The sequence below is a fragment of the Vidua macroura genome, chromosome 14, assembly GCF_024509145.1.
Source record: "Vidua macroura isolate BioBank_ID:100142 chromosome 14, ASM2450914v1, whole genome shotgun sequence".
Classification (NCBI taxonomy): Eukaryota; Metazoa; Chordata; class Aves; order Passeriformes; family Viduidae; genus Vidua; species Vidua macroura.
This window is the reverse complement of record NC_071584.1, coordinates 860359-887568: the sequence shown is the minus strand read 5'-3', so window position 1 is coordinate 887568 and position 27210 is coordinate 860359. Positions and strand designations below refer to the sequence as shown.

General features: G+C 38.4%; 1 protein-coding gene across 2 annotated transcripts; it reads left to right on the top strand.

The window, feature by feature from the left end:
* The first annotated feature begins 7 nt into the window (after positions 1-7).
* Positions 8-26890, top strand: TEX11 (testis expressed 11). Of its 2 annotated transcripts, XM_053990395.1 has the most exons (29): positions 8-99; positions 197-384; positions 2290-2374; positions 3542-3621; positions 4175-4255; positions 4338-4457; positions 5375-5455; positions 7688-7773; positions 9113-9170; positions 9778-9873; positions 11316-11397; positions 13088-13166; positions 13847-13998; positions 14725-14810; positions 15704-15841; positions 16129-16231; positions 17282-17406; positions 18175-18260; positions 18391-18444; positions 18895-18935; positions 19533-19619; positions 20704-20774; positions 21334-21450; positions 22275-22347; positions 22714-22863; positions 23876-23984; positions 24885-25005; positions 25369-25533; positions 26574-26890. In XM_053990395.1, exons 1-29 carry the CDS (start codon positions 75-77, stop codon positions 26643-26645), a joined length of 2811 nt encoding a protein of 936 aa, XP_053846370.1. In that variant the 5' UTR covers positions 8-74; the 3' UTR covers positions 26646-26890. The 2 variants fall into 2 exon arrangements, with proteins under 2 accessions (XP_053846370.1, XP_053846371.1); XM_053990396.1 differs by lacking the exon at positions 22714-22863.
* Positions 26891-27210: the final 320 nt, after the last annotated feature.

Sequence of the window (27210 nt, the reverse complement as noted above, 5' to 3'; positions counted from 1 at the left end):
CGCGGGAGCCCGCCGGGAGCGCTGGGCTGGGGCGCGCACGCGCAGTGCGGGGGCGCTGCCGCCTCTGAGGGGCCATGGCGGGGCCGCGGGTCGTGCGAGGTGCCGCGGGTCGTGGGCTCTCCCTTCCCGGTAAGCGCCGCCCCTGGCGGCTGATGCTGGGCCGTGCGGCGCGACCCGCTGTCCTCCTGTCTTACAGCGCTGGTGCAGGAGCTGCTGAGGGAAGAGGCGCCGTCCCGCATCGCTGCCCTCACGGAGGAGCTGTTCCAGGCGGCGGAGAGCATCTCTGGAGAGGATGGGAAGGTGGCGGAGGGAGAGCCCCCCGCTCCCAGCCTGTCTGAAGAAACGGGGGGTGCATGTGCTTCGCAGCCCACAGCCCTGGCCCAGGTTGGTGCTGCAGCTCCGTAAACTGTTGCTGCTTCCCACCCTCGGCGGTGAAGCTAAAAGTGTAGCACTACTGAAATGTAAAGAAAAGAGTTCACTTCTTCGTCATTTGCTCCGGTAGCGTGAAAGTCCGAAATAAAGTGGGAAATGTTATTTTAAAAAGCCGATGTGAAATGATCTCGAATGTAAAAGCGTGTGTGTCATTGACTCTGCTCTCATGAGACCCCACCTGGATACTGTGTTCAGGTCTGAGGTCACCAACATCAGAAGGTTGTGGACCTGCTGGAGGAAGCCATGAGGGTGATTGAAGGGCTGGAGCACCTCTGCTGGGAAAGACAGACGGAGTTCAGCCAGAAGAGAAGGCTCAGGGGAGACCTGACAGCACCTTTAGTGCCTAAAGGGGTTCCGAGAAAGCTGGAGAAGAACTTTGGGCAAGGGCTTGAAGTAACAGGAAAAGGGGGAATGGCTTTACATTGAAAGAAGGTTGACTTAGTTTAGATAGTAGTAAGATACTGTGGGGGGGTGAGGGGAGGCCCTGGCACAGGGTGCCCAGAGAAGCTGTGGCTGCCTCGTCCCTGGAAGTGTCCAAGGCCAGGTTGGACAGGGCTTGGAGCAGCCTGGTCTGGTGAAAGGTGTTGGAACTGGGTGGTCTTTAAGGTCACTGCCAACCCAAACCATTCTATGATAATAATGGGAAAAAGTACTGGTTACTTATGATGTTAAGGTATATATTATTTCAAACTACTAGTAGTATCTAGTTGTAATTTCAAGTAAAAACGCAAGCAGAGAGCACTGATGCACTAAGGGTTTGGTACTGGATCAGAGGAGAGGTCTTTCTCACCTTGTCTATGGATTCCCATAGTGACAGCAGCTAACCCAAGGAAGAAGAAAACAAGCAGGCATGGAATTTTTAGCTGCCTGGTAAACAATATTCCAGTACGCAACATTATATTGGAGGTACTCATTTTCAGTCCTTGTAAAAGTTTATCAGGTGGTTGTTTAGAATGTTTGGTTTTTCCTTCTGTTCATTTCTCCTAGAGGAGTACGAATCTAAAATAAGGAAGAAGACCAGCTGAGATATCGTCCAACTTCTTCCCCTAAAATTATATTTTCAATAGACAAGTAGCAATTATCAGCTAAGGAACACTGATTTTGGAAGTCCTAAAATTGCAACAAGGAGCAAGATAAGTTAGCAAGTGTTGTAACAGAAAGTGTCAATAGTACAGCATGTAAAGAAATACAAGAGCGTAAAAGTGGTATCCTTCAGTTCTTCCTGAATCAGTTGGGCTAAAATATTTTTGAAGAAAGGAGAAACCATTAAGTTGTAATCTGGCCACTTCAATAAGAGGGGCTATGAACTCTCTCCTAGATAGGCAAGATCTGTCATGAAAAGTAGAATAAAATGGAAAGTGCAGCCCCTCAGGGTGGGTTGCTAAAGCAGCTTATTGCCTTTGTGTAGTGCTGTATCTTTTGAACAAGAGTATGTAGTCAGTAACCTTTGTTCTTTGTTTGCTAATATCCAAAGTTTCCCAGTGTAGGTATTTAAAGTAATTAAGCTACTTAGTGTTCTTTTTGATGTGCAAAAGAGGTGAAGCCTTACTACAGATGGTTCTCAAATGTGATAAGATTCTTAGAGTTCTTTTCCAACCCCTTCAGATTTTAGGTGAAGAAATGCTACATCCATTCAGCATGCCTGTTTTCAGGTCACTGTCCAACATGTCCCTGTGGGATCCTGTGACAGTTTTATGGAAAACTCACACCTTTGACTCTGGTGTAAATGGGAGTTCTGCAAACACTTGGAGAGGCCATTCCCGTGAAACACATGAAAGATGCTTCTTTTTCAGTAGTAAATTTCAATTGGATCCACATCCAGGACAAAATTTAATTGAGCGGAATTCTTCTCTTCAGGTTGAAGAGAGTGCAGTCAGCTTGTGGAACTGGACTGTGACCAAACACACGGGTGCTGTTATCAGTGATGAGCAAAGAGCCAAACGTACGTATGTTCTGTACCTTCCTAAGGCTGCTCTGTGTGCTGTAGCATGGAAACCAAACACTCCCTGCTGGCAGGCACACAAGTAGTGCTGTAGATTTGTTTGAGCCTCTGTAGACGTGGTCTAGAAAGAGAAAAATGTACCGGTGGGCTCGTATAAGCAGTTCAAGAAGCAGCATCCTGATGTAACACTTATCTTCTTGTGGCACAGAATCGGTGTAGGCATTCTTATCACTCCCCTTTCCATGCCAGAGCACCAGTAAAGAGGTGATGTGACCAAAGGAAGCTTCTGATACTGTGGTTCAAATCTAAAAAAATGTATGGAAATAACACAGATATAAATTTTAGACTGTTGGTCACTTAATTTATATCAAGTGAGATCGCTTTTTTAATGAAAATATCTCATCCATGTTTACATGCAGAAACATTCTAAGTCCTCTTTTTGCTGACCTGCTTTAGCCAGGTGCACAGCTGGTGGGTTCTCTTGGGCCAGGAGCAGGGCTGGGGGAAAGCAGAAATGAGCTTTTGGTCTTTTCCCTCAGTGTGTTCTTTCTGTGGTTCTGTGGGACTGCAGTGTCAGGCCTACATTCTTGTCTTGAGGGGTTATAGTCAAAATGATGTATAATCTGCATCATATAAATTATACCAGGTAAAGGGAAAAGGGTAAGTTGACACAAAGTAGAGCGTGATGTTCTCAGATCACTGCTGAAGGGCCAGGGAGAGGCTGTTGAAAGTACATCAAGTGTTTCCATCCCTGATGTCTAAGGAAGGCCTGAAAATGTTTTTGCTTTTTACTTTGAAACTGTGAAGATTATTAAACTTCATTTCCTTATTTTGCTGAAGGCTATTTTGAGGCTTTCAAGAAATGTTACTGTAAGCACCTGCAATGTAATTAAATCTTTGAATACCATGTATTTAAGTTAAACTCTCTCCAAATAATTTAATAGGTATTTTAATGAGAATATATTTTTTTTCTTACTGTCTGAAAAGCAATTTTAACCATCTTGGCTAAAATTCAGATTGCTTTGACTCCTGAAGTTTCAGATTTTTCTGTCTTGTGATTTAAAATGCCAGATAGTCTTTCAGATATGGCAGGGCTTGACTTCCTGTAAAAAAAATAAAGAAGTAGAGAAAAGGAAACTTATGAATGCCCGCACTGTTTTCTTGCAGTGCGGTTTGTTGCCTGCAGACTGATTTGCCTCTGTGAGGGCAGCGATCCTCCGGAGGGAACTATTCGAAGACAGATTTTGGTAAGACTAATTATGGGTGAGTAATGAAATATTGTTGATCCCCCAGGGAAGTCTTCAAATCTTATTACATTTTCTTTGGAAATGGAGTGAAATATACATCTAGTTCTGGAAAGATAGCCGGTGTTTTGGCTGGAGTATTGCTGACTCTCTCTTCTCATGACAAAGATAAGATTGATGATCCCATTTTTTCTCTTTTAAGAAAACAAAGTACATGCTGAAGTGGGACCTATGTCTTACAGGGATACCTTGGTGAGCCATTGGAGCTAGGAATGTCTGGACAGTGTGGTTAGCATCACATCTTCTCTTAGGGTAAAATATGATATGAGCAGGACGTGACCTTATTTCAGTATCTTATAATATTGTCTAGTAGGCCACCGTAAGTCTTATGCTGTATCTGAGTGTTCATTCAGAAGTGAGAGTTGCTGGTCAGAAATTGCAGAGCTGAAATACCTTTGTCCTGTGTTAGGTATATGTGACAACGAGATGAGGTCTTACATTGCCTTTCTTGAAAGTGACTGCTTTTTCACAAAGGACTTACCATTTCCTCCTTCAGATGCTTACGAAAACTGGGAAAGGATGGATAGATATTGGAAAAGCTGGTCTTGCAGACGGATTTCTAGAGAATGCCATGAGTGTAAGTTCTTTCCCAGTTTTGGTTTCTTACATACACCCCTATTTGTAAGTTCCATGGGTGACGCCTGCGCTTTGTTTTCCAGAGTATAGAGAAGCTGTATGCGATGTTACGGAAGGGGAGCGATGGTGAAGCAGATATTCAAGTGCACAGAGCTGATGTGGAGAAAAGCCTTTTCAAAGTACTCTCTTACCAAGCTGAATCAGTATGTGTCCTCAGTTTTCCCTATAAGTCACTAGAGGTGTAGGGGGAAACTCTCACCCAGTTATTAGATACCTGAATGCTTGGCATTGAGGACTTGCTGAGGGATATATTTCTTTCACTTAGATATAAGATAGCAGATCTCATGTTTGCATTCAGTGTTGCAAAATCATTTAATGATTTTTAATTTCCCGCATTTATTGCAGTCATTCTTGCAGTGGTGTTTATATCTTCTAGTTCAGATTTGTTGCTTTGTGATTTGGCTATCATAGCTGTTTATAAAATAAACAAGTGCCTGTATGAATCATACATGGGTCAGTTCCAACAGTGTCCTGTGCTTGACTGGAGAACAAGGTAAATAACTGTAATTTAAAGTATGTAATTTAGGAATTCTAAGTTTTGAGAGGAATTGCTTTTCCTTCTGAAGTGTCCGAGGATACTCTCAATCCTACAGAGTATTACAGACGCAGGAGTGCAAATACAAAGAATGTAGTTTCTTGCACTTGTTGGTCACACCACTGACCTCATTATCTAGCAGGGATGTTCTGTCTCCAAAATTCTCAGGAGCTACCCTAAACAGGACAAAGCAATGGCCCATATTTTTAGTTTGATCGTGGAAACAAGAGGAGAAGAACGTTGCTGAGTTCTTGTATCATCTTAACACGTGAATGATCTTGTCCTGTGTCTCTGGCCTTTGCACACTACCTAAGGACTGCAGTTTTTCTGGATCTCTTTATCATCTGGCAATGTGGAAAAGTAGACAGAATTGTAATAGCACTGTAAGGACAGATACCTAATCCCAAACCTAGCTTTACTGCCCGTGAAAAACCGAAGTCCTATTTTAAAGAATGAGGTTTTTAGTGAATTTTAAAGACCAGTTGCACACTAACAGTTTGTTGGCACGCTCTGCTGCTTTCTCAGGCAGTTGCTCAAGGGGATTTTCAGAAAGCGGTGATGTGCGTGCAGCGCTGCAAAGATATGTTGATGAAATTGCCAAAAGAAGTAAGTGAAATCTTCCCTTCTTTATCATTCCAAACGTTGAGGACCTACTTTCCTCTCTATATGTTAAAGGATGACATATGCCACATAAAATTCTGAAAAGTACTCTGAACTGAAGATCTCTTCTGCAATTGGTTGCCTCTTCGAGATTTTGTTGCTAAAAATTTTCTGTGGAAACAGCAGAGTTTTTTTCAGAGTGCATTTTTTCTATTATTTCTCTTAGATTAGAATTTGAAATAGAATAATAAGCTCGTTCCTAAACAATGAGAAGACAAATCAGCAAGCAAGGCAAAAAAAAATTTAAATTGAATGTACTACCTACTCTCTACAGAACCAGCTGCATTTTACATCTTGATCCTGTATATTGCATCTTATACCCATGTGAACGTTTGTCTGGGGACAGATGGGACAAGAGAAGAGCTAAATGACAAAGTTATTGATATGCAAGTCTATCACTACTGTCAGTAGTAATCTTCATGAAACTGTAGAGCTGTGACTGGAGGCTTCCCATTGCACTAAACTGTGTTTTTTGTAGTTCCTGTCTCACAGAGAAAACAAACTACCATATGCAGATTAGTTTTTTGTTTGCAAAGATAAAAGTCTATTATAGTTTTATCAGAATAAACTTCCTGACATTTATTTTTATTTGTTTACATGTTTTCCCAGTATTTAAGAAACATTTTGTTCCTGTCTCTCTGGTACAGATAATTAGATTCAAAGGGACAGATGCAAATTCTTAAAGAAAAATACGGGAAATATGTTTGGAGATTATTTGTGTTTTTAGCCAATTAAACGCCAACTGATTTTACATTGCTTTTTGTCATCTGCAGGCCATGTTCAAGTGCATTTGAGTGACTAAGTTGCAAGGGTCTAGCTTTGATTTGAATCATAAGATCAGAACTTCTTACTGTTGAAAATGTTCACTGGGATCTTTGCACTCCTGTTCCCCATTTAATTCTAAATTAATTTCATTCTTTCTGCTTGAACCCGTTCATTAAATAATATTAAACTTGTGATGAAAGCTCTTCACAAACCAGGGGCACTCATGCAGACAAAGTAAAGGTTTCTGATCATGAGAGAGTGATACAATTTACTTCTGATTTAAAAAGTGGTATTTAAAAAATTAGGAAAATTGAAAGAGCTAGTGATTGCTGAGTGAATCCAAATCTTTTGGACTGCTGGCTAGCTCTCAATCCTAAACTCTTTCAGGCTCCCATTGTACCAGAGTCCCTGGAGAGTATCACAGGGAAATTATTGTGTTGTGTGGTACCAGAGATCAGCTGGGGAGGACTGTGATCCTCGATGGTCTATGAACCAATGCTCAGTACAGGAAACTTTCTCTCCTGGAAAGAAAACATTCACAAATGAACCTGTGAAAAAGAAGGTTTTATATCTGACAGTGATCTCTTTTGTGTTTGTGCACATGCATACTCTGTTCTTTTGCCTCTGGATTGCAAAAAAAAAAAAAAAAAAAAAAAAAATTGAAGCAAGATGTTGTCCTGCCCTTCTCATTTTTGTCTGAGAATTTGAAATCTGCAGTCCCTTGCAAAAAGCGTCATTTATATTTGGGAAAAAAAAGATACTGCAGAGGCAAAATGGATGTAAATATTGGCAGCCTGCTAGCATATAAAATTACTTTTTTTCTCTTCTTTGGATGACATATGACAGCTGCAAGTCATTTCAAAGAAAAGGCAAGTTGTTATGAACAGATGTTGTCAGGGTTGACTGATAAAGCTCTGAATAACCAAGCATTCAAAAGCAGTTTTCTTCTAAAACTTGTAATCCTTTTTTAACCCCAAAGAGAAATGCTGGGAAGAAGCCTACCATGAAACAGGTGAAGTCCTCATCACTTAATTAAGTAAAACTTTTTTTTTGTTATTTAAAAAAAAAATATATATATAGTATTACAGTTGTTCCTCTCAAATTTTAATTTTATTGTTTAATTTACACAGTTCTAGTGCTTTCAATGTGATTTATTGAGGAATTCTGTGTTCTTCACGTGTTTAAAAAATCCTGCTGTTTTGTCTGTCCTGGACTGGTTAATGATACTTCACTTTCCCACTCAATTAATTATTCCATTTAGTCATCTTCAGCATCCCCTTGCAAAAGGCCAGAAGTAGTAACAGTGGAAATATCTTGAAAGTAAAATTCATTTTAAAGAACCTGAGGCTGGAGTGCCATAGATGTAATGATGTTTTGCAAGAACATTATAGAAGCAGGAGTCTTTTATTCCAGACCTGTTACCTGTCAATCCTCTGTTACAATTTTGGAGTGGAAACCTATGAAGGGAAGAGGTATGAACAAAGCTCCTTCTGGCTCAGGTAATGTGCAAAAGTCAAATGAACAAACCCCTACTTCTGAGATGTAAAAATGTGTGTGAAGGAGAGGGGGGAGCAAGGGAAAGTAGAGGCCTCATTGAAAATGTGAGAATACAAGATTTTAGCTGAACCAAATTATCTGAGCAGATACTTTGTCATGGTTGTACACTATTGCCTAAAATCTATGTCTGTTTTCCCACATGGATTTTCATGCCATTAGAATGAAAGTCATCTTCCAGTGGTTCTTGCCAATTCTCTCCCTAGCACTTCCTGCAAAGGGATTAGTTTTCTGAAGAGTCCTTAACTGATGAAAGACACAAACATCAGGGTGAAAAAGGAAGGAGTAGAGATGGTTTGGGTAGGATCCAAATAACTATTGTAGGATCCAAATAACTACTGTGGTATTACTAAGGGTGAGGCTATCAGGAAGAGCATCCTCATGCCATGGTCACAGCCTCACTGCAGAAAATTTGTGTTTATGTCTTCTTGTTCTTTTAAATAGTTAGAGGAAAATGGAGGGCAACAGATCAAATTCAAAATCATTATGGTTGTATATGTTGTCAAAGAGGATTTGTAGAAATGCTCAGTCTTAGTTACAGCTGGTGCTTTGAAGATTATTTTATATTTTATTCTTGTGGAAAATTAAATGCCAAGTCCTGATGACAAAATTTGAGAAGGAAATAAAGCTTTGCACCGTGCAAATAATAATCTGGAGAAAGATTGTGGCTCCATCTAGTGGGTTAAGATTTCCCTGGTCTGAGAATATGTTAGATTAGAAAACAAGTGCCCAATTACCGTTTTTCTTTCTAACAGTTTTTCATTCACAACATTTATAATCAAATCTGGTTTTATGGAATTATCACTGTGTTTTCTCGTGGGTGGTTCTTTGTTCTGCCGTTTAACTTTTAGAAGAAGAATGCGGGGAATCATGAGTTACAGGTTCTGTCTTTGCTGTTGATGTGCTGTGGTCTGGAGACCAGTCATGTATAGATTTTATGTACTGCCATATTATATGTCAGGTGAGAATGGAAACACTTGCTTCTTCAAAATCTCAGTGGTTAAAATTGATAAAACCTACTGCAATGTTTGAATAGAAGATGTTACAGAATGTGCTGCAACAGGCTGAAGAAAGTGATTGAGCACAATTTTTAATGTAAGGGTAGAAAGAACCACAATTTTCTGTTCTCTAGTAAAAGTGACTACTGCGATTAGTTTGTGTGGTTTATGTGGTTTTTAACTGCTCAGGAATTGGGAAAGGATAGGAATTTTGCACATATCAGAAGACTGACCGAATTTATCTCTGTCATCCTGTTTAATTTTAACTATCAATTATCATTGATAGCCAGAGTTATGACATTGGGAAGATGGACATGAAATATTCTGTTGGCAAAGAAATGCAGGTAAGAAATAGAGACATTTCTATTTACAAATAGGAGGGTTTTGTTAAACTTAATCCAGTGTATTATCTGCCTTTTTTGTGCAAGCCTGCCCAGCTATGTCTTGGTCTCCTTTTTAGTAGTCATCTATGAAGTTTGGCAGAGTTCAATAGATAGATGTTTCTCTGTCTCATTCAGAAGTCAGTTTATTTTTTTACTTCCAACTGCAAATATGAAGATTTTAATTTCCTCCTCTTTATGTAAATAATTTATATATTTGAAGTCCATCCTCATGTAGGTCTTTGTCCTGCTTTTTTGTTTGTTTGTTTTCCTCTGTGAAGCATGTACCTCCTGTTATTTCAATTTCTTCTTTCATTCTTTTTCTCCCAGTTATCTGAGTTTCCTTGCAACCCTTCTGTTTTTCTCTGAATTCTGGTTGATTCATGTCCTGTGTGTACTGCATTGCTTCAAGACTGGATATGTTTCAGATGTGAGAAATCACTTTATATATCTGATACCAGGCAGGATTTTTTTTGCCTCAAAGAGCTTTTATTTTTCGTGACGTTAGAATCTTTTGTGAGTCTTTTGTGTTCATATGTATGTTTGCATGTTGCTATGTTTTCATTTCCAGGCTAAAGTGCTACGACTGTTAGCCACGACCTATTTTGAGTGGGATTGCAGTCTGTACCTGGACAAGGCACTGAAAGCCATAAGCTTGGCAAATCAGGTATTTATCTATTGTATATATAGGTATAAATCAATTTAAAGATTGCAATAGATGAAACTCAAGCATTTATTGACATGATAATATGGACCACATTAATCACTGGTGTGTTATCCTTGACAACAGATTGAGGTGTGTTTGCTTTACGTTTCCATGCTCCTATGGATATTTTCGTGTTTCCAGTTTTTTTTGTTTTTGTTTTTTTTTGAGAAATACTTTTTTGCATGTAGAAGTAGAGCTGTCCTCCTGCCTCCTATGTGTTAGTAAGGTCCTTTGATGATGGTGTGACTAAAATTTCTCAGATGTGTGAGTTGATACAAGCAAGTGGCTGGGACAACCACAAACCCACAGCTAAAGCACAAAGAGTAAAATTATTTCCGTTACCTCATTGTCTGGGGGATCCCCAAAGCAACACCCAGGCAGAGGCATGCAAGCAGACCTGAAAAATGAGGTGTATAAACATACCAGCTACCTTGTAGGAGTTCATATATCTCTAAGCAGCCATTAGAGTGAAGTCTCTTAATCCTTTACAAATTCTGTTTCCCATAGAGACTTGAATTAATTTTGTGCTTCTATCTATTCAGGTCAGTGTGGAGTAAATGAAATCTGAAAAATTCCTCTTTGTCTTTGGTTGATCATTTAAAAAAATTAATTTTCTATTTCGTACAAAACAAGCTTTAAGTATGAAATTTTATTTTAAATGGAAGCTGAAATTAATTTTCTGCATGCTGCCTGAATTTACAGACTGATCATAATGCATATGCTCATGAGATCAGGATAAAAGGCAGTGTATTTTAGTCATGCAAATAATGCGCTACTACAGTATCTAAGCCTTTTGTCCTCTTCTATTGTTTACTTTTGCAAAGCTTTTTGAAGCAGAAAGTGTTTTTATCGTAATTTTTGATAATGTACATTTTGATATTGTGTGAGGGTATGGAAAACCAGAAGAAAATGTTGATTCTAGAACCTGAAATATGCACTGTTTTAGTGAGAGCTTTAGTATACAGTCCTCATTATTTCCAATTGCTCCCACTGTTGTTGATCCCTGAATTTCTTCTTTTTATAAACTACTTTGAATCTGCTCGTATTAATTCTACATTAATCCAGCCAATTCACACATAGAAAAGCAAGAAATGTTTCTATCATTCAGTAATGTTCAGCTTCTATTTAAAAGTATCAAAAATGGGCCACAGTAAACTGACAATTTTACGTCTTTTGATTTTGTTATTCTTGGTCTTTTGGTGGTGTAAGAATAAACAATAAACATGCATATTGCATTTGGGAAGAAATTTACTGCATAAGTTGCCTACACCATTTGCTTCAGTCATTAAGTGGGGAGTATGTGATTCCTTAATATTTGTCTGTGTTATGAATGTGCTGTGCTCTCACAGGATCTCTGTTCTACAAAGAGCTGTCCAAGTAATGTGTTGTTTTTCATTGTGCAGGAGAATTTGCATCCAGCAGGGTTTTTTTTGAAAGTTAAAATTCTTCTTAAAAGTGGAGCATCAGATGAAGATATCAACTCAGGTATCACAGCTCTCCCTAGGTTTTATATTACTCCATATCCAAGGAGACTGCATGTGTCATACACAGAAAAACAATTTTGTGTTTTTGGCAGAATCTGCATTAGCTAAATGTCCTTTTGGTTTTGAAGTGTGAGACATAGTACTCAGTGTTCACGGAGGAGGTATCCAGATGCTAATTTAAATAGCCTTGCTGCAAATAGGGAAGGGGGCACACTCTGAAGGCTGTTAGAATGAAGAGAGTGAAAATATAGCAATGTAAAGCTACAGTTTATTTAGACATATGCATAAGGTTATGCAGAAGGGTGAAGGTGCATTGACTTAGCACAGAAGAAAGGCTGGTGAAGCATTGCTGTTCTCTGGGTGCGATTTTGCAGATTTTTCCAAGAGACATCATGTGCTCATCAGTGTCTTGTTATAAACCTGTATTATAAGAGTTTATTTAAGTCAAATAAAGTCTTTTCTCCTTATTCCTCACATTTATCACTTGAACAGAACTGATTCTGATATGAAATGAGAGGATAAGAAGGTTTTTGGGAAGACTTTAATATAGAAAGGATAATTGATGTGTCAAAGAAATTTATTTTCATAAATAATGACATCTGAAGGAAGAGAGGCTTTGTATGTTTCAGGGTTGGAAATCATCAGATCTGTAATGAATAATCTGAGAAATGTAGGATGTGATGAGGAATTTCTTGCAGAGAGCTGAGGGGTTTGAATGCTGTCAGACTAGCAGAAATGGTAACTCCACATTCCTCCTTGGGGCTTTCAGCCAGATTTCAAGTAGCCAGTCATTTAAACGTTACAGTTTCAAATAAACATACAGTAGCTGACTTGTGTTCTTCAGTTTGAACTGTGAAACCATAGAGTTGCCTATCAAAACACACTTGGCTATTGTTTAGAAACACTAAGCCTCCAGTCAGTTTTTCAAGCAAGTTTATTAATGAGTGGATGTCTCTTTTCTTGTATGGCTGGCAGAAAAGTGTGTGCTCTCTGTCTTTTGAGTGAAGATTTCTGCTAAATTTTGGCATTTCACTAAAATCTTGTGTTGCACATTTGCATCAGCCGCCTTCAAATGCTTCTTTTAACAACTGTTCTGGTCATGTCCTTGTGTATTCCTTCTCTGATCTCACCTAAGCTACAAATGCATCTCTTTTGTTGTTAACCATTCAGCACAGAGTAACAGTTTTAGAACTTTATCTGAGTGGTGTAAAACTGATACCTGTTATCAGCACCAGTCAATCCAACAGCTGATCTCAGGGCATTATGCTGAAGTAGTTCCCATTGCAATAGGATGCCACACACAGCCTGAGCACTAACCTCAGTGTTAGGTTGTTCCTGCTGGGATAAGAATGAGACATTTTGATAAAAGGCAGCTTGAGGCAAAAAAAAAAAAAAAAAATTGTTCTACTGAATTTTATGCTATTCCTGTTTAAAGAGACAAAGGACTGGAATTCCAGGGCTATCAGTCTGTCACCTTTCTGTAGTATTGCATTAACTGTACAGTGAAAGGAAAGTCAAAGCACAATAGGTATTATTCTTCCATTTGTTATAGATCTGTTACAGGGTTGCTGTTTTTTTTTTTTTTAGTTCTGTTTCTGCCTTTCAAAGAAGGTGTAAGAGATAAGTGGTAAATTGAGCAATTAGGTGTCTAAGTTGATTACATAATCTCAAGTGCTTTGTGTTCTGTCTAGCTCTTGCAGAATTCACACACCTTGAGATGTCTTTAGACTTCTGTTTGAATACAGCCAAACTGCTGCTGGAGCATGGAAGGTATGAAAGCATCTCTAAGTGGGGTAAACACAATGTTTGGAGGTTTTGGGTGTTTCTTTATAACCAAAGAACATCTATTATACAATGACACTTTATTTCAAATAAAAGCTCATGGAGGTAAGATGAAAGGTTTTGAGAGGAAACCTGTCTTCTGTAGCAAAGAGATACTGATTATGGCAGCAACAGAGCAGGGTGTGAAATAAGTGTAGTGGCAATTTGCAGTGCTATAGACTTACTTTGGAATGATTAAGATTCATTATGTAGTTTTATTATATGTCTGGAATCATCAGACTGACATTTTTTTTCTAATCAACCATCAGAATGACTTTGGAGTCCTAGAACCATTCTTGGGAAAAACAGTAGAAGGATAACAAGTTACTGCAAAATAAATTGAGGCACGAATTTTTACCCTGTTAAGTGCTCCATCATGATTATGTATGTATATGCTTGTATCTTGATGCAAATGTGAAGAATAAACTCTTATGAATACAGTGGAAGAAGCATGTGATAAGAGGAAGCTGCCATTGAATAGATGAACTGGAACAAATTCATACCTTGATTCATTCTGTTGATGTGATTGAATGACAAACATGCTGTATGGTGTGAATATGTTAATCTCTAGAATGGAAAATTAACAGCTCTTCTGGTGTAGCCTCTTAAAAATGCATCTCTGTGAATAGGGAATCAGTTGGTTTTGATTTTCTGAAATCTGTTCCTGAACGATTTGAATCTTCACCTGACCTTGGAAAAATTACCCTGCTCCACATCGAGTTCCTGTTGCAGAATAAGAGGGAGCTGCTCGCTAAGCAAAAGATTGAAGAAGTTATTATAGGTCTGTATCCATCTTTTACTGCTGTTTACTGAAAGCTGGATGTAGTTGGCTAAAGTCTTGCATTCTAATTTTCACTTTTTTTGCTTGTTCTTGTTTTTCTTTCTCTGTGTCTGTTTTCCATTACGTTTCTTTTACTTGGCAACTCTCAACTTCATATTGAACGACAGTCACGATCAAGTTTAGGCTTAAATTCATTTGCTGGAGCAATTCCTCCTTTTTAGTTAGACTATGTGTGACTGATACATGTGGGATTAGAAACATTAACCAGGAGTTCTGTGTAATATTAATACTTCGTCCATCCAGCCCAATTTATTTTTGTTTGTCAGTGTAAGACAAGGTTGCATGTCCTTGTTAGAGCAGCTGGATAGGTTTATTTCTCAGGTCTGTTGCACCTGTAGCACTGTAGTACTTTTTGACTGTCAGATGTGATGTAAAACAAATCCTGTTTCATGTTGCATGGTGCTAGGAGCAAGAGCTACATTTACATTGTTCAAGCATGAAAATATTTTTTTCTTACCCACTGGGTTTTTTTTTTTTTTTTGGTTTTGCTTGGTTGATTCGTTGGTTTGGGGTTTTTTTTCATAAACAGGATATGAAGCACTGGCTCTTAGCTGAAACTATTGGTGTGTCCCTGGTTTTTGTTGCAGGCTGTAGAATAGTTCTTAGATGCTTCTCAGTGTGCTTTGTAAAGTTTTTGTAAAGTGATGATTTGCAGTATCTTTTCAGGTCATTATACTGGGAAACAGCTGTTGCCCGAAGCCTTGAATCAGCTGCACATCATCTTGTGGGACAGAGCTGCCAAACATTATGAGGTCTGGGACCAAATAGTAGTGTTCTTATTTATATCAGTGAAAATGAAATTCTTTTTCTGACCTCTTTGATATGTCTATTTTTGGTTAGAGTGCAAACTGTTACTAAGAGCCTTGTTCCAGCTGGCACTAGTTTTATTTTCATCCATCTGGGTGCTGTTTTCAATTATAAAATCAACTTTCAGGTAGCCTCATCTTAATGTTTGTGCATCGGAATAGTTAATGTGAGAATTCCTGCTCCAGCTGGTTCCTATATGACTATGGGGCCTGAAGGGATCCGTCCAAGAGTAGTCAAAGAACTGGCTGGTGTCATTGTGAGGCTTCTCAATGATTTTTGAATGGTCTTGGGAATCTGGAGAGGTCCCAGTTGGCTGAAAGCTGGCAAGTTATCCCAGTTTTCAAGAAGGACGACCCTGGAAACTACAGGCCTATCAGTCTCACTTCAGTGCCTGGTAAAATGATGGAGGTTATTCTGGGAGTTATTGAAAAACACCTGAAGGACAATGCAGTCATTGGTCACAGCCAGCACTAGTCCATGAGGGGGAAGTCCTGCTTGTCAAACTTGATTTCCTTTTAGGACAAGGTCATCCACCTTGTTGATCAGCTGAAGCCAGTTGATGTCATCTCTTTGGATTTCAGTAAAGCTTTGCATACTGTCTCTCACAGTGTCTAGACAAATTAGAGGGATGGGCACTCACCAACTGAATGAAATCTAACAAGGGAGAGTGCTGGGTTCTGCACCTGGAACAGCCTGGAGGATGCACTAGAATATACTTGACTATCTAAATCTTTCATTGCTGTGACCTTTCTAAAAAAAGTTAGAAAGACATAGGCAGTTTAATCACCCAAATATGGCCATGTGTTTTTGGGTTTTATTTTATTTTTATATTTTATAGGAGAAAAGCTATTCTGAAGCCCTTCACTGGTACAATTACTCTGCCAGCTTCTATACACCTGGGCAGATAGATCAGAACTTGTCTAAGCTGCAGAGGAACATGGCTTCTTGCTATCTTCATCTGAAACAAGTTGACAAGGTATATTTAATACATATGTAGACATACTTATATCTTTATTTGCATTGCTTTTATTTTTGAGGAATTGGCTCTTTCATTTCTGGTCAGCCTTTGGTGCTGTTTTCTGGTCTCATCACTTTTGTTTCAAGGGCAGATGTTGTCCTGTCAAACATCTTGAGTTATTCTATAAATATCAGCAGTGTAACCATTAACATTTTGTGTATCTTTTTATTTCTTTTCTGTTGCAAATTATATACTAATTTCAAGGTGATGTTGTACTGATTTCCTTTAATCTCTTCTGTGAATAGGCTAAAGAGGCAGTTAAACAAGCAGAAAGGTGTGATCCAAACAGCATCTTTACTAAATTCAGTGTCTATAAGATTGCAGTGTTGGAGAACGATACTGATAAAGGTACAACCTGAAAGTTAAAGGGTCCACTACAAGGAGAAGTGCCAAATATATTAAAAAATACTAAGCAGCTTTGGACTGTTCATCTTGAGAAAGACACAATAGAGGGTAGCTAGAAGAAGAGTCCCTAAAGTCATTGAAAATTGTAGATTTAAGTTGTAAAAGTGGGATCTTTTTTTTTTTTTTAGCACACAATATGTAAGAGGCAGAGTCCATTGCTATATTTGATTTTGTTTGGATGGAGCCCCTGTCTAGAGAAGATAATCCTCCCCTGGGCAGAAGCTGTAGTAGCATTCCAGGGTGAGATTCATTCTATACTTCTTAGTGTGCATATACAATATGAAACTAAAGGGAGCCATTATTGCTGCTCTTAACTTCTCTGGACAGATGGAGCCTGAAGTTATCAAGAAATACATGAATTATTGAGATGACTTACAGAATGTTGTATCTCTGTAGCCTCTTTCTCCTTTATAATGAGTTCTGCTGTTTCATATTTTAATGAGGATCTTAGCTCAAGTAATGAAAATGGAGAAATATAGTCTATAGTTACTTAGAATACAGAATAATGTGCAGAGCTTATTTTCCAATGAGTTCTCTGCCATTTAGTTATTCTCTATACAACTTTTATTGACAGCATAATTTGTTCACATAATATAGGGTGGGAAACACAGCACAGTGTGAACATAAAAGCAGTGGCACCCTTAGCATAAGCCAAGATGTGGGAGCTTGGAATGATGCCCAGACAATGTATTAGGGAAAGTCTTCTGTCTTTGGTAACAAACAGTTACTTAGCTGAACAAAATTAAGGATGTACCATGAGTATCATTTGTATGGCATCTTTGTTTCCTTCGGTTACTAACTTGAAAGCTTTTTGGCACCTCCCTAGGGGGAAATGCCTATTTGTGGAGAAGTGCTGGTATGCTCAGGTTTTCTTGTCTTGGCTTTTCATTAAAAAAAAAAAAAATAGCCTTTCGTAAATCATTAAAACAGTAGAAATTTCTACCTTCCAATGGCTTCTATAAAAATGTTGGTTTTTCCCTCTGTCTCTTTCAGCTATGGAGGCAGTTATTGAAATGGGGAAGCTAGCAGAAAAGCTATCACAACATGAAGACAAGCTGAGAGTGGATAAAAATACAGGCAGCAACCTCTTGAGTTTAGCTGCCCAAATTGCTTTAGAGGTAGAGCAGATAATTTTGTCTTTGCTTTATCGATATAATAGGATGTAAGTATAACCTCTTCAACCTGACCTAAATTTAATATTTCTCTGTATTTCATGGATTTCTTAGTATTTCATGCTTCCACAACAAAGGTCTTGCTCATATGTGTTGTGTAATGCAAAGCAGAAATTATTTTCATGTAAAAAGAAGTGGTATCTTTTAAAATTCTGACATAAAAATAAGAATTCTGAGTTAAAAATGTTGGCATCTGGATATTACATTGTGTATTTCTGTAAAATTCTCCTTAGCAAAACGTTACATCTTCTTCTGCCTCTGGGATTTGATCTTTGATGAGAGAGGGGGAAGCTGTGTAAAAATACACATAAATCCATGATGAAAGCCCTTTGTCCCTCCTGTTTGCCTCTTGGCTGGTGGCTTGGGCGCTGTCTGAGCTGGCTGATTGCATTTCAGGCTATCAGGGCCTTGTTCCCAGCCCCGTGAGGCACGAAAGCCTTACCAGCCTGTACTAGTCCTGCTCTTGCCACAGACTCTTTGTGCAGGGAATCATATGATCTCCCCTTAGAGCTTTCTCTGCACTCTCAGGCAATTCTGTGCATAGTCCTTTGTTCATTTTCCTGCTACAGGGCTGCACAGACTTGGAATATGTGGTTGCTTTGGGGTTTATTTTTGTTTTTGTTGTTTTGGTTTGGGTATTTTTTGTGGTAGTGCAGTATATACACTGCACCGAGGTAGTGCAGTATATACAAAACATGTTTTAATTCTTTTCAGAATGACCAACAAATTGTGGCTATCAAAGCTTTGGAGTATTTGTCTCAACATTTACAAGACTGCCGACAATTATTTGCATCCTTAAAGTAAGAATTCAATATACTTACAAGGAGAAACATAAGGAAGAAAAGTGGAATCCTTTCAGGAGAATTAGGGCAAAGTACACCATTGAAAAAAAAATCTTGTTTCTTCATTGCTTGTTTTTCTCATATTTAGATGTTTGGTCCGTCTGATGTTATCAAAAGTCATGGCAGAAAACGCAGAGAAAAGGTGGGTCTGTTTCAAAAACCATTTTCTTATGGTGGATATGTTGTTCAAATTGTGTAATGTTTTCTTTCTGGGCATTTTTTCTTGCAGAGTAATCACGATATTATTTTTTTATGCTGGTCAAAGTCCACCCAGATGACTTCCTACCTTGACCTAATGACACCACATAGGAACCTATTTTCAACTCGTCTAAACTTTTCTTTAAATATTTGCTCTGTACCTTATGATTTTATTAATGTATATGCCTGTCAGGTATTTTTAATGGAGATTGTGAGCTAAGCAATCTCTGTAACTTTAACAGTGAGATATCTTCCCAAAGTTCGGAGTGAGAAGAGTAGATCTATCCATAACTGGAAAAATATATTCCAACATAAATAATGTGTTCTGGTTTTTTTTTTCTGTTGAAAAAAAATGAATCCATTTCCTAAAACTGATTTTTTTTCTCCATTCTAGAGATGGAGATATCAACTCAATACTGACTTACTTGAACTTGGGTATGTTTTTGTTTTATTTGCGTTTTCTGGAGTTCTTCCATATGTGAACATTTTATGATATGATGAGATCCATACCAATGAAATATTTAGACTCCTTATTTCAGTCCAGGCTCTCAATTTCCCAGTGAAATCAATGAAAACTAAAGCTGGAGATTCAATAGTATTGTGAAGTTGCATCTCAGTGGCATAGGTTTTGCTATCAAAAACTTGCAGTACTGATGCAAGTAGAAGAGATTTAAGAGCAGAATTAAATCAATAAAAGGTTTCTAGAAGAAAGGCCTCAAACTGGTAATTAAATATAAGTCCCTTTCTTGTGAAATTCAGTGAAACTCCTCTGCATTAGACTTCAGTGTCAGTAAACTTAGAAGAGCAGTGCTTGTTGGCATCTTCTCTAAAATGTTTTTTGAGGCGCATTTTTGCTGTTTTTTATAGGGCTTTCTGAAGAATATTAGATTTAAGTTGTGAAAATAAGTCTTCATCAGGAATTACACAGGTGTTTTGGAAACCTCTGTTTTGTAGTGTAAGGATTAGACTTGGAAATGTTTTTATTCTGCTCCAAAAGTGGTACTTTTGTATTGAATTATATGTTTTCTGCAGCTCACAAGAAACTTGCTGAGTCTTTCACAGAAGAGAAATTTACAGGGGACATGAGGATCCTGGAAGCTCACTGGTTTAGAAAAGTTGGTAGGTTGCTCTCAGAATCTAAACTGAATCTCCTGTATTTATTGGTCCTTTAAATTAGCAGCCTTGGAATTTGCCTTGAACTACAGACTGTAAAAATCCAAACACCAAATACCATCACAGATAAAGTGGTTTCTAGTGGGAAATGCAGCTCCCGTGGGGCTGCCCTAAGCTTTATGCATGGTGCTGTCTCTGGATCCTCATTTTGTAGTCTCTGTTACAGTTTTGGTGAAGGATTAGCGCATTTGCTGTCTATAAATAAAAATATAAGCATACAGTTAACAAGCTGAACCAATTTTTCAGATTCTTGCTCCTGTCAGAGCACACAGGAGAGAAAACAGTTGCAATCAGTATCAGAAGACATCTGCTTTTGCACACATCCTCACAGTGTAACTGTACTCCAATAAAGAGTAGCAAGGGAGGGGGAGAAGCAGCAGATGCCGATTACCGTGACATGAGCGTGAATGGAATCATGACCTTCCAAAGGCAACATTCTCACTGACAGGATAAACAATTCAGAGACTGCAAAAACATGTCCTATAGAATAAATGAATGTGAAAGTTGCTGTAGAATCTAAATATTTAATTGGATCAAGCTCTCATACATAAATAATTTGATTGCCTTTAGATGCTCATCCATTTCTTACTCAAAATTGTGTGCTTAACTGCCATGTACTTGACCTTGCTGGGGAAAAAAGAGGAATGGTTCAAGATATTGCGGGGTTTTTTCCTTTTGCTTTTTTATTTGTCTTGGGAATACTGTACAACGCTTCCCCTCATATGCTGACTTTGTTAACTAATATAAGAAAAAGCTTTTCCCAGTTCATACTTTTGTTGGCAGGGTGTGTGCTAGAATGGTTTCTTGGTTGTGGTGAAATTAATCAAGGCAAAATTTGAAAGCATGAATTAGCTATTTTAAACAAATCACTAGTAACAGTATTTCTTGCTGTTGTTAAATGAGCTGTTGGTGACATACTGGATCAGAAATAGAATTGTAGGACCTGAACTGCTTATTGCTAGAGATTAGGTGGGCACACATGTAGCAGTGCAGATTCTTATTCTAGTCTCTATTTTTATGTCTTTGTTAGCTTGGAATTTAGCTGTACAGTTCAAGGACAGCCCTGAAAAGATGAGGGATTTTTTTGTGCTGTCTTTCAAGGTATTTACTCTTGCTAATCGTGTTTCTAACTGGGGAATATTTTCATCTGTCAAGTTCTTCTGGAAGTCACACCCATGGTTTGGGTATTTCCATGGAGACATGCTTGTGTGCTCTGAAGATGGAGCATTTTTGTCACAAGGAGGTTGACTTGTAATATAAAATGTGTGCGTTATTGTCATACTTTACATTCTGTTTCTTAAGAATGTAATAAACTTAAGATTTCAATGAGAAGTTTCTAAAATAAATGGATTCTGATGTTTGTAAACTGTATCATTAATACAAACATGTTAAGTGCTTTAGTCCTAATCTTTATGCAGGACTTCTTCCAACACTGTCAGCTTTGTATGTGCTTGTAGAGAGGGGACTCCAACTCTGCTTTACACTTTATATTTAAATAATCCTTTTGTAAAATTGTACAAGTAAAATTACAATATGAATATATACTACTCATGACTGATTCCTGCAACTGTCATAGAGGAGGGTCAGCAATCATCTGTTCCCAAGGAAAATGCTTTTTATGGGTAAAATTCTCATTACCTTTTCCTATTTTTGGTGCCAGTTGTCCCAGTTTTGTCCCTCTGACAAAGCTGTTCTAATTGCTCAGAAGACATGCCTGCTAATGGCAGCTGCAGTTGATCTGGAAATGGGGAGACAACAAGTAACACCTTCAGAACAGGTAGGGCAAAGCCTGTTAACTGTTTCTGAGTGTACCAGTGTAGCGTTTCTTCCTTCTGATTTTGAAGTCCTAGTTTTTTCACCCAGAACGGGACATTGAGAATGTAAACAAGGGAATATTTCATAGTTAGAACTGATGCACCTTTCCAGACAATTGTAAGTGTTGAATTTCTGTAAATTAGTTCAGTGTCTTTGAATGGGTCTGTATCAATAAAGGGTCATGGTAGTTACTTATGAGAGGAATTTCAATCTATATATATTTTAAGAGTCTGCTGCTAAATGTGGGTTAGTCAGAAAGACAATTTGTTGCTGAAAGTAGTTACCACTGTGGCTGTGATAAAACTCACTTTTTTTTTTTTTTTTAATGCATACATCTTTTTGTGGGTGGGAGGAAGAGGGAATTGTGCTTACAGTGGTTAGAAGATTAAAGAAGACACAGAGGTTGTGAAGGAAGTACAGAAGTCTGGTGTAGAGTGATTGTAGAAAATTCTGTGGAGGGCAATGCACAGCAATTCTGTTGTGGCATTTAGTGGTTTGTCAGTCTCAATAGCACTACTTTATGCCTGAGAGCTAAAACAGTTATGTCCCATAGGAACAGGGATGGTTCTTTCTGGGCCAATGAAACGTTCAGTGAGAAGTGGCTTTGTCTGAGATGTGGAGGTCTTTGAAAAAGAGAAAAAAAAAAAACCCAAAACCCCAGTAACTGGCATAGGTGATTTACTAACTAGGCTGATTCTTAATTTATTTTATAGCTAGTTCTGACATAATTATTTGTTCTGCTTTTAAAACTCTGAAAAAAATAACTTACTTAATTTTGTAAAATAGACGGAGCATTTTAGTCAGGCCCTTCAACATCTTCAGACTTGCAAGGAGATATGGAAGGTGCTGAAATTAACAGGTAAGCTACAAAGTGTGTATCTTCAGCACATGTAACTCTTGGTCACAATATTAATGGAAAATACAGAGCATGTGGAATTGCTGTCTTAGATGGAGGTTATTGGAGTAGATAGATGACAATCTGATAAAAGCTGAGGTGTTAAGTGACTGTTAGCCTAGCAGATGCATGGTTCACTTTTTTTGGTAGGATATTGGTAGAAAAATTCCATTAGATATTGCTTGAATGGCAAATTCCACTTGCTGTACTGTTAAGTCTGAGTGCCTTGATGGTTTTCCTGCCTGTTGGAAGCAAAAATTACCTTGTAGTACACCATGTGGCTTTGAGAAAATTCATCATTACATACAGGCAATCCTGTCTCTGTTGTAGGAGATTTTGCTAAAGACCCAACAGACACGTTGTTGCTGCTTTATGAATTTGAAGCAAGATCCAAACTGAATGATCCAACACTTCACAATCTTATGGAGTCAGTTTGGGAGCAACCACAAATAGAGATCAAGACACTTGAAATCATTGCATGTAAGGACTTTTATAGATCTTCAAGTCAGAAAAAATAGCTTTCGTTCCTCTTTCCTGTTCTTTTGAGGTGACTAGGATTATCATGTATTGTACAACATAGAGAAAATGGGTCTAACCATATATATTTTGTCCTGAAGTAAAGATGCTTAGGATCTCAGCAATGTTAGGAGAGCTGTGTTTTGAAATGACAGATGACATGGGTGATGAACAAGAAAATTGTGATATCTTTCCATTTCTAGACCCTGAGACACTCATATAGCTTGTGAGCCTGGAAGGGTTTTTCAGATGAACTTTTACATGCTCCAAACTGGCAAAGGCCAGAGAATGACCTTCACTGATTCATGCCCCAGTACAGTAGCTTTGGGCTTTGGACTCTGGATAGATACTTTAAGTATATTTAAGCCACTAAGATAATGTGAAGTTTCAACTTAAAGATTTATAGTCAATTTGTAAATAGCACTTCTCTATACTGTGCCATACTTTCATCACAAAGTCTAGTCATGAAAACATGCTTGAAAATTTAGAGCAGGATCCAAAAAAGATGAGGAGCATTTAGAACTACCATGGCAAGTCTTTGGAGGGTGTTCTGTAGGATTCTATAAACACCTTCTGTCCTCCTTGCCCTGAGGGAGAACACTCCAGCACCTGGAGACACCATTCTGAAATCCTGCTCCTGCATAAGGTTTCCATCTGGATTTTTGTGTTCAAGGAGACAAACAAAACTCTTTAGACAGTGCCCCCCACCAGATTTTTTTTGTATTACTGCACTGGAGGTAAACAGCAGAGAATTATGAAACTTTCTGTGTTTCTGCCTTGTTGTCCTCATTGGTGATGTGCTTAGTAAGAAAGAGGGAGAGATGCACCAGCTTGTGACCAGCCCATTTAAGCTGATTTCTTTTCAGTTGTTTTTCACAAGGGATCTGGTAACATGCTCTAGTTTATTTTAGTGACCTAAGAGATTGAAGTTGACTTCAGTAATTTATCTTTTATTCTTCTCTGTTTTCCTTTGAAGCATTGGCAATGGAATCTCCAGCTCGGTATCCTGTACTGTGTAAGAAAGCTCTCAAGAGTGCACTAAACCTCCACAGAAAGCAGGCTGTCATTGATGCTGTGAATTTTAGGTTAGTGTTACCACATAGCTTTGCCATGAGCCTGTGACTGGACATGCTGACAGTGAATAAAGCCTGCAATTTGAAAAAAAAAGTGGATTGTACTTTATATGCAAGGTTCCACTTCTTGCTAGCCAGCCAATGTAACTCTGAAGGATGACTGTCTAACAGATGTTTTAACTGCTGTTTGTTTACTTGGCATATTTTCTGGCACAGTCCTGTTTCCAATAAATTAATCTATAGAGGAAGGAAAATGAAAATGGATCCAGAAGATGTCTCTGGTTATTTCTTGTGAGGAATGTATTCATTTCAAATGTTACTCTGCTGGGTATTTCAAAGACAAAGAAGAGAAATTAAGGGTTGAGAAGAAAGCTGTGAGTTGTAAGGTAGTGATGCCACATAGTACATATGTGATTTATTTGGTATATTTGTGTGTTACTTATTCTTTCCAAGTTCCTTGAAGTAAGCACTTGGCAAAGGCAACTGTTGATACTGCCTTTATCACCCCACACTGAGAAAGACAGAGCTGTTTTCAGAACTCTGTATTTGTTACTGATTTTCTGAGGATGCTGCCTATGTAGCTCTTGTTGGTGAAGTTAGAAAAGGTACTTTTTTCTTCCTGTCATGTGTAGCACTCTAGGAAATACTATGATTTTCTTTCTGTGTTACTGTAGAGACCAGCAGTGAAAATAATTAAGTACTAATTGCTTTTGACTCTATTTTTTCATAGTTTGTATGAATAAGATCTGATAGTACAAAAATGCATGTTTCTGCTACAAGAATATGAGTGTAGTAAGCACCAAGGTAGACATGTCTGACAATCATAGAAACATAACTCAGTGTCCTCCTAATACTAACTGTTTGTGCACATGGCATTTAATGTTTCCTCTCTTGCTCTCTTTCAATCCTCAGCAAATGCTTACACAGTTTGATTAACATTTCTTTGCCGAGTGGATTGACAGACTTGGATACCTGTGTGCTGCAGGAGGTGTGGGACTACTTTGAAGATGCTCTGAGTGTAGTCAGCAGCACAGTAAGTTGATCAGGAAACCAAGAGGTTGGGAGATGATCCTGAGCACGTTTGAAAAAAAAAAATCTCATTAGACTGAGAATAATTGGTAAAATGAACATTACATAGTGTTATATGTGGAGCTGCTAAGACTTCTTCAGTAAAAGATACACTGAAAATACTTCAAAAGAAAGGTCTTTTGGTTATTTAGGACTGCATTACAAATTTCCTTGGATTTTGAAAGGGCTTTTTCTATCTTTGCTTAGGAGGAAAGAATCCAACTGTTTTCTTACTCTAAAATTAAACTCTAACACACTCTTGACTTGTCAGTTTTGAAGTGAAGATTCTGTTTCCTGATGAGGTGCTGCTGCTTGTTTGCTACCTCAGGATGCTTACCCAGAGATGGAGATCCTTTGGCTGATGACAAGAGCCTGGAATACAGGGATATTTCAGTATACTGTTGGTAAATACAAGGAAGCTGAGCAGTGGTGTGGATTGGGAATGCATTTCCTTAATCACTTAGGATCTCTGAAGAAGAGCTATGAAGGCCATGTAAGTGTGCACAGGGGGATTTGAGGATATGGGATTGATTGGCTGTGTGGCCTGAATTTGAGGTGTTCATCTGGGTGAGGAAACCACTACTGATGATCTTTAGAGTTTCAGGTGAATCATGGTATCTAAATATTTTGGGGGAGCCTGGTGCTAAAAGGTTTTTTCAAAGTGAGGTCAGAAAAGTTTTGATAGACAATAGAGAGAATAACAGCATTCTGTTACTGGAAGGATGATGTAAATGGGTGAATAGAAATAAACGGACTGTTTGTGGCCATGGGAGAACCTTGTACCTTTGCCTGCTTTAACTAAAGTCAAGGTGCTGTACCAGTTCACTTAAATCAGCTCTTAAATACTTTCAAGCTTGGTTTCTCGTATAATCTCATGTTTTATAAGTAGGGTTTAAGATGGTGTGAAGAAAATCACTAGAGCTCATCTCCTCAGGTGTAGCTTAGCCACTTCCTATGAGGGAGAAATTTCCAGGCTAGCACTTTTGTAGGTGACACTTTGCAATGACACTTTTTCTTACTCTGTCACAAGTAAGCTTCTTTCTACAGCTTTTGGCTGCTGCTCCTGTCTAGACTGAACCAACCCAGTGCAGCCTGGCTGGTGTCACCATTCATTCTCTTGTGCACAAGCTGAGCAATCAAGGGGTTGGCTCTAACTCTTACACCATTTTAAATACATCAGTTAGAGCAGTAAGAGCTGACAATAAGAAGTCTTCCCCACCCTCAACATAAACTCCCACTGTCTGTGATTTGGTGAATAGGTTTATGTACTGATATAAGACTCACGTATAAACTATGCTTTATGACTGTATATAAAACCACTTTTGTTAGGTTGCACTGACCTTTTTTTTTTGTAAACCATTGCATTTAAACCTGTGCCAAAAGTCTTTACATCAGTTTGAAATTTTAGGTTTAGAAGCTGGTGGTAGTCTCCCACCTATTCCCTTAGTTCTGTTCTGTGTTAAATTATACACTTAGTTAAATGATACATTTTTATCCATCCTTGTTGACAACTGTGGTGCTCATATTCTCCAGATGGTTGGCCTTTATAGTGAGGTTCTGGACAAGCTGGACAGAGCAAAAGGATTTATTCCAAGTGAAGAATAACAACAGCCACAACTACAAAAAAAGGAAAGCGGTCTCTCTTGGAAACGTTCTGCTGAATGAGAGGCCATTAGCTCTGTGAAGGCACAGGGAGCAGTGGGAAAGAAACCAGGATCTCCTTCTTGTTGGCAAAGAGGTTATGTACTTTTTAGGAAGTGTTTATTCAAGAAATGTAATTGTTTTCCTCTAGGGAATGATTTTCATTCTCTGGAGCTCTTTAACGGTTAGAAATAAATATTTAACTTTTATATGAGATGTCTCTGCTGTTGTGTAACAGGTTGGTTTAAATATCTGGTTTTAGTAGCAAATGGCAATGAGCACGATAAAAGTTTTTAAAAAGTATTCCATCTCCTCTGGTTGTCATAGCTGCCTTGCTGCATAAATATTTATCAGATTGTTTCGTTTCCAGTCCATTTCAGTGGGAACAAGAATTCAGAGCTATTTGCTGGTTTCACTGTCCCTTGGAATAGGAAAAGCAGCAGTGCTGAGCTCAGGGAAGAAGCTGCAGCTGTCACTGGCAGTGCTGTGAGGGCTGCACTCCTCCCTTCCAGCTCACTGAACCCTGGGC

Coding starts and splice junctions, on each gene's coding strand:
- TEX11 (XM_053990395.1), top strand. CDS start 75: ATGGCGGGGCCGCGGGTCGTGCGAG. Junction 100..196: donor GGGGCCGCGGGTCGTGCGAG/GTGCCGCGGGTC, acceptor CCTGTCTTACAG/CGCTGGTGCAGGAGCTGCTG. Junction 17,407..18,174: donor CTGCCCAAATTGCTTTAGAG/GTAGAGCAGATA, acceptor AATTCTTTTCAG/AATGACCAACAAATTGTGGC.